The sequence below is a fragment of the Haliotis rubra genome, unplaced genomic scaffold (genome assembly GCF_003918875.1).
Source record: "Haliotis rubra isolate DU_JTF1 unplaced genomic scaffold, ASM391887v1 Scf303, whole genome shotgun sequence".
Lineage (NCBI taxonomy): Eukaryota > Metazoa > Mollusca > Gastropoda > Lepetellida > Haliotidae > Haliotis > Haliotis rubra.
Window position 1 is genome coordinate 1,160,647 of NW_025766973.1, and position 14,506 is coordinate 1,175,152.

Genomic DNA, 14,506 nt, shown 5'->3' on the forward strand with positions numbered 1-14,506 from the left:
CAATAAACACTGGGGTGGGCTTTTCCCACCAATCTCTTCAGACAAGAGTACCACCATTCCAGATGGTTCCACTGGGATCTATGGAGGTCATCCTTGATCCAGTAGCTGGTGATGAAGTCACTGGTGTCTCGGCAGCGTGGGTCGTCGGGCACGGTCGCCAATGTGTCCAAACAGAGCTCTCTCAACCTTTAGATATAAAAAACCATTGATTAATACCATGCATGATACATCTACATACTGTGTTCACGGAGGTCTTTCCATATACATCCAAATTGAATGAAATATGTTCACCATTGTAAAATTCACTCTCACAGATGAGATTTTGAGTGAACTATGTTCACGCCTTACGCGATCCTTAAGTTATCGAAAATCTATTAGCGGATCAGCGTGACTCCAGCAACACCTTCAACATCAAAGTTTACAGCGGGTGTCCATAGCGAAATTTCAAAAGGTCGACTTCTTGTTCATAAACCGTAGAGACATCCTTGGACACCTAGCGCTGGATCCGGTCAAGGGTCATTAAGGTAACGAGGACAACACAGACAGAAGTATTTTATTAAAGTGTCACATGACAGTTACAATAGGTACAATCAAGGTAGTCAAAATATTTATATAAAAAAACTGTCATCCAGCCATAACTGGCTTATGAGACACTAAACATTTAAAACTTATGAAATATAAAAAAGCAGGTTTTAAATGGACAATATAAATAAAAAAACGTAGTGAGAATATACAATCGTTGTGACTGTTAAAATGGTATAGCATATACATTATATAAGAGCATTACATAATATAATAAGGTAAATTGTGCTTAAAATATTTTGAGAAAGTATATAAAAGTAGGCGCATGTAAATTGCGTCTCAAAAACATTTTTGCTATGTTACTGGCTAACATATGTACAAAATAGATATTTTCAAATTCATTGGTTTAATGAACAAAGTATTTTTATCATTTATAGCAATATCATTAAAAGTATAATAGGAGGCTAACAAATCGTATGTAAGATCAACCTAACATTTGCATTCACACAAGAAATGAATTTCACTTTCAACAACTTGTGTCAATACGATAGTATAGTAACAATTTGCATATTTTAATGTCAAACTTTCAAATGGATCAGGGATATCGAGTAGTATTCCAACAGTTCCAACCTTACGTCTTTCCATTTCTCCTCATCTGAGATACACGGGCGGTGGGGTAGACTTGTGGTTAAAGCGTTCGCTCATCACGCCATAGACCCGGGTTCTCTTCCCCACATTGTTACAATGTGTGAAGCCTATTTCTGTTCACCCCGCCGTGATATTGCTGGAATATTGCTATAGGCGGCGTAAACTCACTCACTCACTCACTCCTCCTCCCTCAATCACTCGCTCACTCCCTTACTCGCTCCCTCCCTCCCTCCCTCCCTCCTCACTCACTCGCTCACTCGCACACTCCTCACTCGCTCCTCCTCCCTCCCTCACTCACTCGCTCACTCGCTCACTCCCTCCCTCCTCACTCCTCCCTCCCTCCTCCCTCCCTCCCTCGCTCACTCGCTCCTCCCTCTCTTCCTCCCTCCCTCCTCCCTCTCCCTCGCTCGCTCACTCCCTCCTCGATCACTCACTCCCTCACTCACTCACTCACTGCTGCCCCACTCCCTTGCTCATTCCCTCACTCACACTCACTCCTCCCTACCTCCTTCCTCTCCTCCCTCTCTCACTCTCCTCCCGCACTCACTCACTCCTCACTCCTCCCTCCCTCACTCCTCCTCCTCCCTCCTCCTCACTCACTCTCCTCACTCTCTCCCTCCTCTCTCCTCCCTCCCTCCCTCCCTCCCTCCCTCGCTCGCTCACTCGCTCGCTCCTCACTCCTCCCTCCTCACTCGCTCACTCGCTCACTCGCTCACTCGCTCACTCACTCCCTCCCTCACTGCTCACTCAGCTCCCCTCCCTCCCTCCCTCCTCGCTCACTCCTCGCTCACTCACTCCCTCCCTCCCTCACTCCTAGCTCCCTCCCTCCCTCCCTCACTCCTCGCTCACCCCTCACTCCTCCTCCCTCCCTCCCTCACTCACTGCTCCTCCCTCACTCACTCCTCCCTCCACTCACTCACACTCCCTCCCTCCCTCACTCACTGCCACTCCCACTCACTCCCCACTCACTCGCTCACTCGGTTTGGGATCAAACATTGCTTCCCATACTGCATAGTGATGAGCACAGGGCTTAGTAGTGATAAATACATAAAATGCATGACATATCTCATTGTTTCCAGGCGAAAAGTACCGTTTTAAACAACCGTTATATTTTCAGTGTTCAGCAGCTCTTTCCAGTCATCAGTTATCGGGCTTATTGAGTTTAGGAACGATTAGCGGCATGAACAATTGACAGAGTTTTGGCCAGAAATATCCCTAAACCTTTTGCCACATGGAACCCTCACACGTCAAAGAGCATATCGTTTACAATATATTATTACCATTTAATTTTAATTGTTGTCGAGCAAGACTTATTTCTTTCAATAAAAAATGCTAAACCTTCTCAGTGACTGCACACAAACAAGTAAGTGCAGTCCAACCTCACAAAAGAGAGTTCTTACAGCTTGTCCAGCTTGACATGATCAAGTGAATACTAATGTATTGCGAATGGTTGGGTCTATTATTGTCAAGGGGTGCACCTTTGTCAGTTGATTGTCAACATGTCCGAACAGCCGAGACAAGGTTGTCGTTTAACATTCTCTGCTCCCCTATTTAATGAAGTTAACTCGACCTGCCGTTTGCGCCAATTGACCTCACGGGTCATGCATATGTAGAGTAGCTCAGGTCAAGCTGAACAAGCTGTATTTCCAAACACAACTAACATATTTTACCATAACTCCAACTTCTCTCGACAGATGAGATCTGAGTATTGAAGGCCAGATCACTGCAATAGTGGTTTCTGAGGGGATGGTGTAGAAGAAGGGTTACGTTGCAAATCTTTGCAGAATTTAGTTTTACCGCTGCCTCCTATATACCCGTATATAGGCAACATATAAAGCCTTTTGGTTCCCGCACGTGTGAAGACCTCCCAGGAAAGAGCAGGTCATTGCCTTAGTAGTTGCTGCAGAAATCTGCCAGAAGAATATGAAGCACTACTTTGCAGGTCTTTGGATAACTTCAATGATATGCAGTTTTACCACTGCCTCCTATATACATGTATACAGACAAGACATAAAACCCTTTGGTCCCCGCATGTGTGAAGAGCTCTGTCATCGTGTCAGTGGATGCACCAGCTTCATATTTGAGGTTGCTGATCTTTCCTGTCGAGTAGATGGCCCAGTCAACACGAAACGGTCTAGAACGGATACAGTTTTATCAACGGACCCCTTACAGGTAGGTATAAAACATTTACGACAGATAAAAAGATGCACATATTAAAGACAACTTACAGGTACGTATTAACACATTTACGATTGAGACAACAATATGTTATTAAAAAATGAAACATACAACTTTATGGATGACAACACCTTGTTTATTGCGTAAAGCGACGTTTCGAGGTAGATTCTTACATCGTTATAAATCTAAAAGTGACTACAACCAAATGGTGAGAAGCATATATACATGGTATGTTGTGACAAGCAGCAGATTAACATTAACAACGTCATGTAATAGAATAACAAGTGGTACATAATTGGAAGAGGCCAGTGAGGAACTAAAAGCAACAAATAGCACTAGTGATGAAGTCAATAAACAGGGGGATTAAGTAGTAACAACAAATAGACAGGGTGCTTTAATAGTCTATAGTTTGATTAGTTCTTCATAGGCTGATGGTTTGTGGCGGCGGATTTCGATGGCTTCCAACAGTTTTCTTTTTGTGAAGTGCTGATTTTTGGTTGATAGGACTTCGAATTTGTCAAACTTGATTTGATGGGTAGGGAATTTTTGCTGGTGATTTGAGAGGGCTAATTTGCTCTCTGCCTTGGCTGCAGAGGTTGTATGTTCTTTTATGCGGGTGTCAACGGGACTGGAGGTTTCACCTATATAAGAATCTCCACATTCACAGTTAATCTTGTAAATCACTCCTTTGGGGGGTTGCTTAGTGGAGGGTGGATTACGGATACATGCTTCGTCGGTTTGGGTTTGTCCTGGAGCGTGGTGGAGATGGTCCTCTTGACTAGGTTAGTCGGATACTGGTTGAGGTTAGTGAAGACATTTTGTAGGTGGTTAAGTTCATGTTCTAGGTCATCGCTGCTGGAGCAAATATTCTTGGCGAGATGACATCGAACTTTGTTTTAGGGGGGTGGTTAAAGTAGAAATGAATGTACTGGTCGGAATGGGTGGGTGTTCTGTAGACTTTGGTTTGGATCGTGTCGCAGGGGTCTCTGGATACAAGGACATTATGGAAGGGGAGTTTGTTGTCGTTCTCTGTCTCCATAGTGAACTTGATTCGGGGATGTTGGGTATTGAGGTGCTGGTGTAGTGAGGTGGGATGTTGGTCTTTTCCGAGGATGACAAAGGTGTCATCCACCTTCCGATACAAGCACACAGGCTGGATGGGGAAGGAGGCCAGGGTTTCTTCTTCAAAATGGGTCATGTAGATTTCAGTACGAATGGGTGAAAAAGGGAGACCATGGATCTGTTCGAAAATGTTGTCTCCCCAGGTGAAGTAGGTGGATGTTATGCATGATTTAGTGAGGCTGATGATGGAGTCTATGGAAAGGTCGATCCAGGTTGGAGATGCGCTGACGGAGGATTTGTAGGGCTTCGTAGGTGGGAAGTTTGTAAAGAGGTCAACAACATCGTAGCTGATAATCTGGTCGGGTTCAGTAATGCTGCTTATCGTTTGGCAGAAGTCTGTGGAGTCTGTGATGTAGGATTTCGCTGTTTTACCAAGAGGGGAGAGTATTTCGGCGAGGTACTGAGTGGTGTTGTAAAAGACTGTGTCCCTTGAACATACAAGTAGTCTTGCCTTGATGAGGTCTTTATGACTCTTGATGGTGGCGCGGGCATAGGGGTGCTGTGGATGCGAGACAGAAAGTTCATAATATGGTTGGGCGGTAATCTCAAAGGTGTCTTTCATGCGTTTCAATGTGGACTTGTGCTGACGTTGGAGTGTGCTGGTGGGATCCTTCTTGAGTTTTCTGTAGGTGGTGGGGTCGGTGAGCATCTTGTTGACCAGGGAGTGGAACTCAGACTTGTCAAGGATGACCATGGCACGTCTCTTGTCAGCTGTGACCTTGGCTATGTCTGGGTCTTTCTTGAGGTCTTTCATGGCTTGTTTCTCGGCTAGTGTAAGTTTAGGTGTGTGTCCGAGGGCTTTTGAAGAATGTGGCTCATCTGGTGGCGTAAGTAATCAATCTTACCTCCTGGGGCAAGTTGCTGGAGACCTTTCATAATGTCGCCATGGTTTGGTGGGTACATAAGTAATGGCCTTTGGCTAAGAGGTTGATTTGGTTTTTGGTGATAGTCTTGCTGCTGATGTTTATGACTGTCGTCTTGATGTACTATGCCTGGGTCACACTGGAGTCCGATGTCTTAGAGTTCGATCTTTTATTGTCCTGGAGTTGATGCAGCTTGTTGAGATGGATGGTTTTGGTTTTAGAGTCCAATTTGTTGTTGGCTCGGTTCTGGGCACTGCATAGTTTTTTGAAGAGATCAGGCGACATTGTTGAGTTTAGTTATTGAAGGTGATGATCTATTTGGCAGAAGGTAATGGTTTTCGTTTTTCGATGATGCCTAATCCTTTCAAGGACAAGCTTTGTCATCCATAAAGTTGTATGCTTCATTTTTTGACTCACCAACTTCTAGAATGCCGATCAAACAATTAATATGTTATTATTCTTACCATACAAATAGAAGTATGTTCAGATGTCGTTGTTGCATGAGTACAGCTTTCTCTTTGTATATATTTTTGGCTTTGTAAATTTCCCTTTCATTGGTATATCTGAAAAGTATATTTTTTCGAACCCAGCCACTGCTGGAAATGCCTGATTTCGACAATGTATATGGTCTCCTATAGATTTGTTTCAGAGACAGTGTTTTGTCGTGTCCAAATCAGTTCATGACCATCCTCACACGGAAGAAGCATCTCAAATGTATCAAATGTAAGTGAATATTTTAGCAATGTCTGTGTGTTTGTTTGTTTGTCTGTGCGGGCGTGCGTGCGTGCGTGCGTGTGTGTGCGTGTGCGTGTGCGTCTGTGTAGATATGTATGTATGTATGTATGCATGTACGTAAGATAGTGTCTGTGAATGTTTGGTTCCAAAAACAATATCTGTCCGCAACCAGCCGAGTCTGATTGACAATGCTGTCTCAAGTCACGTGCTTCGTGACTGTTACGTACCAATATGGCTGAAATGTGGCTTTAAGTTATAACTCACTCACTCGTGATTGTTACGATGTCCTTCCGAAGTCACTCAGTTTCAGTGCCAAACATTGGAATATGTTCCTTCCAGATGTTCTGTTTTGTATGTCGATAGATTCCGTAATGAGAGAAGAAGAACTGACCGAATGTTCACCGAAGGCACGACTGCTGGTAATAAGACTCTATTCAGAAAGTCAGCTAACCTTTCATCAACTGTTCCTTGGTAATGGTTCTCTAAGAGATTACCAGTATCTCAGAGAAAGGCGGGTTATAAGTGTTGCAGTCCTCCAGAAATCAGAAGCACTGCTGATAGCTACAGCTATGCATATAATGTCGGTACCTGTCGACACCTCTGATATATCGGTCATACAACAAGGAAATAATGGTGAGATCAATGGCTGTAGATGAAGAAAAGGATATCCTGTTTGTAACATCGAGGGGAAAATTGGAGAAGATGACATTAACAGGCAAAATCCTACAGAAGTTCCCAACAAGGTTCGACCCCAGTATAATGGTGCTTGATACTTCGCAGCAAATTATTTTTGGGCGATCATATAACAGAATATTCTCCATATCATATGAAGGTACAAATATGCGAACACTCCTTAAAGGAAAATACATATCTAATTTGGTATTTGATCCAGATCGGTCACTTCTTTATTACATCAAAAGCTCTGAGGTATTAGGTTTTTCTTTGTCAATGAATTTGAGCATGAGAATTATGGCCCTTTCCTACAAAATAAACAGCATGGCTTATTTCAATAATGAGTTTTATGTATACGGGAGTAGTGGTGAAATTGGTGTAATAACAAACTGGAAGTATACAAAATTGACAAAGTTACATGAAAATCGCCGAAAACATATAATGATACGCCTTATACAATGAGTGAGTGAGTGAGTAAGGTTTTACACCGTTTTTAGCATTATCTGTTTTCGGACAAACAAAACATATACTCTCAATGATGCGGCAAATAGCATTGGTTTACAGTTATTAGAGCACTGTTTTGCTTGTTTGTTTGTTGTTTAACACCATACTCACCAATATTGCAGCTATTTAGCGGCGGTCTGTAAATGATCGAGTTCAGACCAGACAGTCCAATGATCAATATCGATAATACGATGACATGTGTCAAGCAAGTCAGCGGGCCTGACAACCCAATCCTGTTACTCGCCGCTTATGAGAAACATAGGATGCTGAAGACCAATTCTAATCAGGATGTTAACGTGTTCTGTTTGTTTTAAATACCGATTTAAAAGTTATCTAAAGAACTTAATCTGACCGTTTACCTTAATTCATGTACATTACACTTTTTTTCCCTAGAAAGCTAAAAAAATATTTTCCCGACACCGACAAATGTATTATGGACCTGTTTAACTATAAAGATGTATTAGGTATATTCTGCAAATTTCGGTTTGGTGAGGTTTGACGCTAAGATTGAATGTGATCAACAATTGTGTTTCGAAATGAATTTCACTTTGTATCGGTGTGCCCAGAAACTGAAGACCCGAGTTTGTGGATTCATACTTTTATGAACACCAGACTTGTTAGAAACTATGTCAATTACTGTCGTAAAGAAGCTTACCAGTTTAATTGTAATATCATGTTAGATCAGTTTGTATATGCATGTGTATTTACTTTGACCAAGCGGTTTGTACACAAATAAACTTGTCTTGTCTGCAACCTTGAGTCTGATTATATTAGGTACGTGGGTGTTTTATTGGGCAAAACGTATTACAAATACTCTGTGTTCAAAGAAATGATGTTCAGAAAGTGCCACATGAAGCACTAAATGATGGTGTCAGTATATACCCCTTCAGGTAAAACAACCAAACGCAAATAATACAATGTTTTTAGATTTTTCTTTCAAATTCCTTCACAGCAAAACAAAACGTGGTCTTTATTAAGACTCTGAACTTCAATAACTGGGCGTACTTGAGTAAAACAAGTACTTGTTCCGGAGAGGTCGGTGCGTTTTAGTGTCCTCATACTCCATTCGTGAAGTACAGAGTCATAAGTGTCTTTGTAGTCTGTCCAACACATTGTGTGGCTACAGCGAAAACGTTTTGTCACTTCAATGATCATTCTTTGAATCAACAATTGATCCTTAAACCCCAGTATCATTTCTGATGGCTATCTACTCCAGGTAACTAATATGATTGCAGGTGCAGTAAGATGACACAGCATCTGTAACACAGCCAGCACAATACATAGTATTGTCTATAGTGTATTCAGGTAAAGCGGGGACCTTTTGACAATCAGTCAAATCACCTTTCTTTGGGAAAGACTTTTTCGATCTTTGCAGAACTAAGAGTGAACATGCCCTGGTATCCTTAAAAAACCGCAGAACGACTGAACAGCATCATGACATGAAGCTATTGAGATAGTCAGTATGGGAATTGCTTCAACGCCAGGAGGCTGCTAATTTTCATTGCCACGAAAGCAACATGTCAGCACTGTTGAGACGTTATCAGAAGACTAATGAAGTTGCCGATCGCCCACGTACAGGAGTTCAACGAGTCACAGCCCACCCACTAGGTTATAAAATACAGTGCTGACTTTTTCATTTCAGTTACTGATCGTGACATTAGGAGATTTCATTCTGTTAGCCCAGGGGATCAGGTAATTTTCGAAGGATAATGTGAACATCCATTGGCAGTTTCGGACCTGCTGCTGTCGCAACTGTTGGTTCATGTGAAGGTGCCTGACAAGTGTTGGCAGACAGATCAGCCGGTTCACGGCGCTTATACAATTTTGTATGAAATATCATAAATGCAAGTTTATGCTCTCTCTCTTTGCTGCTTCAACGTTTTGTCCTTGATCCGTGACATTTCTGGTCATCCTGTTGCTTTTGCATACCCAAGAAGTTGATGTGTCCAAGATTTACTTGTACGTGCTCTGTGACTCTCCTTGGGTGAAGTCTCATTTCCAGTTTGGTTTGTGTCCCGGAGGGAGGTTGACTCGACTACCCAGAGGAAGATAAGTTTATTCAGAGCATCCAGTCGCCCATTTCTTTTATCATCTTTACGGGGGAAGGGAGGAGAAGCCCTACCCAGGTGATGTGCGTTTTGTTCACGGAAATCCCCCCCCACTCTTCCTCCCCCACCTCCCCCCAACATGTCATCGAATCCCCTTTGTGTAGATCGATGCCCATGAGGTTGACCACTGGATTGTCTGGTCCTGGCAGTAAGTGTTTCCACACCATAAAACCCAAATAACTCCAAAACAATAACAGCAACAACCCGCAAAAAAACCCACAAACACACCTCCCCCACAACAACAACAACAACAACAACAACAAAAACAACTGAATGTTTCCAGCTGACCAGAACTAACTCCAATTTCGCCAAAAAAGCCAATCACCAAAGCAATATCATAAATTTACCCAGACCCAAGTAGGCATGAAGACATTATTTTGAGGAGTGTCGATAGTGTTGATAGATTAAAAAAAATCAGACGGAAAGTACATTTTCAAATAGCAATTATGATTGAAGTGTTGATTCCCAGAAGCAATTCCTGACTGTCACCAATTGTTCGGGGACCCGCTGAGTGTGGGAAGAATTATCTCCATGACCAGCTGACCAAAGCCCTGGCTTAAAATATAACTCAACCGTGTATTCCATTTGCAATATATCAACGCCATTTAATGTGAAATTATTGTAAGGGAAGACTTGTATCTTTAGAAAAAAAGTACTAAAAATGTGCAGTGGCTGAACGCGTACCAATGATTGGTTTCCAACTTCCTACAAAAGGGATTTGTCATTTCCAAACAGTACATAGAAAACCATCATAGAATTGAATATCCACCTGACCAGAACTGACTGGTTTATTATAGGTATAAATTTGTTGACAGAGCTCTCACTTCACGAGACCAGGTCATTGCCATAACAGTTTCTGAAGGAATCTGTCAGCAGAAGCTGAAGGACCTCTTTGCACGACTTTGCCTAACATCTATAACACGCAGTATTATATATAAAATAAAATGTTAATAAAAAATGTCAGTTGTCAAACTTTGTATTTCTACATATTAGTATAATTGAAAACCATACTTATTTCATAATTTTAGAACCCTGCCACTGCAGGAAAACCTGTTTCTGACAATGTATGCAGTCGTCTACAGATTAGTTTCAGGGGCGGTGTTCTGTCGTGTCCGAATCAATTCATGACCATCCTCAGAAGGAAGAAGAAATCCAAATGTGTCAATTGTAAGTGAAAGTTTTGTATGTATGTATGTATGTATGTATGTATGTATGTATGTATGTATGTATATGTATGTATGTATGTATGTATGTATGTATGTATGTATGTATGTATGTATAGTATGTATGTATGTATGCATGGATGTATACGATTCTCCACATGGGTACAATGTGTGAAGCCCATTTATGGTGTCACCCGCCATGATATTGCTGGAATATTACTAAAAGCGGCGTAAAACTGAACTCACTCACTCACTCTGCTAGGTGAATAATATCGTAACAGACTTTACTTCTATTACCACCGTTATTCTTTCATATGCCGGGGCGGTGGGGTAGCCTAGTGGTTAAAGCGTTCGCTCGTCACGCCGAACACCCGGGTTCGATTCCCCACATAGGTACAATGTGTGAAGCCCATTCCTTGTGTCTCCCGCCATGATATTGCTGGAATATTGCTAAAAGCGGCGTAAAACTGAAATCACTCACTCACTCTGCTAGGTGAAGACTATCGTCATAGACTTTACTTCTATTACCACCGTTATTCTTTTATATGCCGGGGCTGTGAGGTAGCCTAGTGGTTAAAGCGTTCCCTCGTCACGCCGAAGACCCGGGTTCGATTCCCCATTGCTAAAAGCGACGTAAAACCATACTCACTCACTAACTATTGTGTTTTGCCATCATAACTATTTGACCGTAATATGTATGATTTTGTAAACCTATGACATTATAGAATACAATTGTTGATCATATAATTTTCTTCGTTGTTGGTTGGTTTCATGCTTCATGTTTTGCGTATATATTTCTAGGGTAGCTTACTATTTAAACGGTATACATATTTCTTGAAACGTTAAAGGACGCGAGAGGTCTGTATAGTTACTTCGCTTCGTCGCGCCAGGATTCGCTGATGGCGGGTTCCTCTCTATCTGTGTGTGGGAGGTGGGGTAGCCAGGTGGTTAATGACCGCTCGTCACGCCGAAGACCCGGGTTCAATTCCCCACATGGGTACACTGTGTGAAGCCCATTTCTGGTGTTCCCCGTCGTAGTGTTGCTGGAATATTGCTAAAAGCGGTGTTAAACTAAACTCAATCTATCTCTGTGTGCTCGTGGTTTCTACCGTAACCCATGAGCCCTGAGCTACAGCAGTGATGAAAATCTAGTAAGATATCAGCAGAAACAGGTCAATCAACATACGTACACCACACGCACATCGGATGAAATGTGTTGACGCTTGTGTATTATTTTCATTGTATTTATTATTCCATCATAATACAACCGAATATACAACAGGTGGGGAAAACAACGGTAGCGATAACAAGTTTACATGGCTTAAATTACGTTTTAAGGATTTACACGTTTTAAGGAGTTACGGACGTTCTATCCCGATTGCAAATCCTGAATCAAGGCTTTACATTACGTTGCTCGTGGCCTGGAAAAGGTACAAACATGCCTTGCCTCATCGGAAAGGCTTCCCATCAAGATCTCTATCATTCAAGCAGCGGACAAAAAAACATGGCGAGGCATTAACACGGAGGAATACAGTATCGTGTCTTCTCCTGAATGCTGCTGCTGCTGCTTGGGATCTTCTCCTGAATGTTTTGTTCGTTTATGACGGGACAGGTCCTTAATTGTCAAACTGTAGTGGTTCATTCAGTTGGACTCTAAACGTCCAGGGTGTATTGTCAGGATAGCTGTTTTGACTGTCTGTGATACGAAGGACCATATATTTGTCTATGATGTGTCTTGACACACAAATGACTCTGAGAAGGAAGTATCAATCCATTTATACTGTGGGATAACGATAAATATCCGGTTCGGGAATCCAGGAATTATATTTTCTTGGCCAATGAAGCCATTTTATTAACACCTCCTTCTGCTTGTTTCGTCTTCTCTTTTTAATAATTTCTTGAATTCAATACTCTTGATCTGGGTTCTCGTTTGGGATCATAATAGATCCTATTCAAGTACTCTTCCCAAGGTGCCATCTTAAACACAACTGAACATGATTCACATGCACCATGTCATTTAAACAGATATAAAAACCAATACAAAGTTCATACACATGAATGACAATGTTTACAACAATAACCTTCAGATGATTTTGACGACATAACAATCCAAGGAGCCCCTCCAGGTATTATCAGCGTATTTCGCCATCAGATAGTGACCCCTACTTGGATTTATCTCTCTCTGACTTAGCACTTTCAAAGCTGGACATGGTCGAGACAGTTGTCTTAGTTCAAGTTGTGTTTAGAACACATACAATGTGATTTCTTCTTCATTTACATATCAGGGTAAATTGTTGGCTGAGCAGACGTTACCACAGACAGATCACTAGACACATTTGGTATTAGCGAGGACCTTATCAGACCACGGTCAGTCCAACAGCACTCAGGGGCTTATATACAGATAAAGATGCCTGAACACAGTTACTGGGTACATAGACTGGGTTGCCGTCTCTTGTTAATGAATTCATCAATGATGTACTTGAGGGATAACGAGACAGTTGGATTACCCATTAGTTTGCTTGGCAATCAGAGTATGGGTCTCGTGAGGGGCTCATCTATTTGAGGACCAATTAGGGTTATTTAAAGTCATATGATGTATCTTATCACTTCTTTGAGAGGCCTTTTAGAAGTTGTATAGATGAAGGAAAACCAAGTTCTATGGATAGTCAACTTCTTTATTGCAATGAGTAAAGAAGTTGACTATCCAGCACTTCACCTATTTCCGTTTTCACAGAAACAACTATTCATTTATGGATTCAATATTTTATTTAGAATGTCATGGCATGCCCTAATGCGTCTCTTGAACTGATAAGGATGGGGTTTTCCATTAGCAACCCACGTATCAGGTCACTAGAGAGGGATTAAAAACCCATTAATCACACTTATCAAATAATTGAATAACAATCCAGAATTGAAAAGATAATTTCTGAATGGGCGACTAATATTGAGTCAGGGTGATGGCGTCATTGGCCCTCATTTTCCTACACCTAGAATGAACTCGAGGTATACATTTGATCATACAACTGTGTAATAATGTCATAATTCAAAATAGAGGATGTTACTGTCACAGACCACTAAGGTCAACCTAAAGGTCACACACACCTGGGCCGGAAGGGAATAATAGGAGGGAATACAACTGGGGCCAACGGGTTCTTTAAAACTCACAAATAGAATGAGTAAAGTATTAAAGAGGAAGAGTGGATGAGTTTAGCTTTTTGCGGCTTTAAGCAATATCCCAGCAATATCACGGCGGGGGACACCAGAAAGGGCTTCAGACATTGTACACATGTCTGGACTCGAACCAGGGTCTTCGGCGTGACGAGCGAACGCTTTAACCACTAGGCTACCCCATCGCCCCTGCATTATATGATGCTCCGATGTACTAATACAATGAACTGATCAGTTAGACTTTAGAGACGTTCGATAACGGATTATTGTTTCTCAAGTTCATCAAAATATTTGTAAGTATCTCCACGCTTCAAAGCGACACGACCGTTGTATGTCGAAATAAGACTACTTGTGTGATCCCGAAAAAGTTTGGCGAGGATGATGTTTATTCCTGATTGGTCAAAACGATGACACTTGTGGTATTTGCGGATGTACACGTTACAGTATATGACTTGTTTAGGTTCCCGAGGACACATGCACTTAGCACTCATGGCACAAACTGCCCATGGCTTCACAACGGCCCCTCGTACCCACTGCTTGTTGTGAAACATGATGAATGTTGCTTCATGCTCAAACACTGGAGCTAGGGTGCAGACGTCTTCCTTCATGTAGTCCATTGTAACCTGTAGAGTATGCTGCCCCACCGAGTTGGTACCTGAGCGTATGACCATGCCCCGACTTTCTACATCATCTAGCAGGGGTTTGATGGTATTGTTGGAGATCCTCACAGACGCGTCCATCCACACCAGTATGTCCACCTTATGTAGGTTAGCCTGAAAGTACAACAGCTAGATGCAAATCTACACTAAGATGTTACAGACGC

At 42.0% G+C, this 14,506-nt stretch overlaps 2 protein-coding genes across 3 annotated transcripts in view; both read right to left on the minus strand.

Annotated features, from left to right (window-relative positions):
- Positions 1-4,189: 4,189 nt before the first annotated feature.
- Positions 4,190-5,224, minus strand: LOC124282776. The gene has a single exon (XM_046718804.1). The coding sequence runs from the start codon at positions 5,222-5,224 to the stop codon at positions 4,190-4,192; it is 1,035 nt and encodes a 344-aa protein (XP_046574760.1).
- Positions 5,225-13,716: 8,492 nt separating this feature from the next.
- The window catches only part of LOC124282815, a 44,182-nt gene continuing 43,392 nt past the window's right edge, over positions 13,717-14,506 (minus strand). For both annotated transcript variants that reach the window (XM_046718849.1, XM_046718850.1), the window contains one exon: positions 13,717-14,456. In XM_046718849.1, coding sequence (XP_046574805.1) covers positions 13,947-14,456 — 510 coding nt within the window. In that variant the 3' untranslated portion in view covers positions 13,717-13,946. The remainder of the gene's footprint in view (positions 14,457-14,506) is intronic.

What these genes read in the sequence shown, in the direction of transcription:
- LOC124282776 (XM_046718804.1), bottom strand. Translation starts at nt 5,224, where the DNA reads ATGAAAGACCTCAAGAAAGACCCAGACATAGCCAAGGTCACAGCTGAC.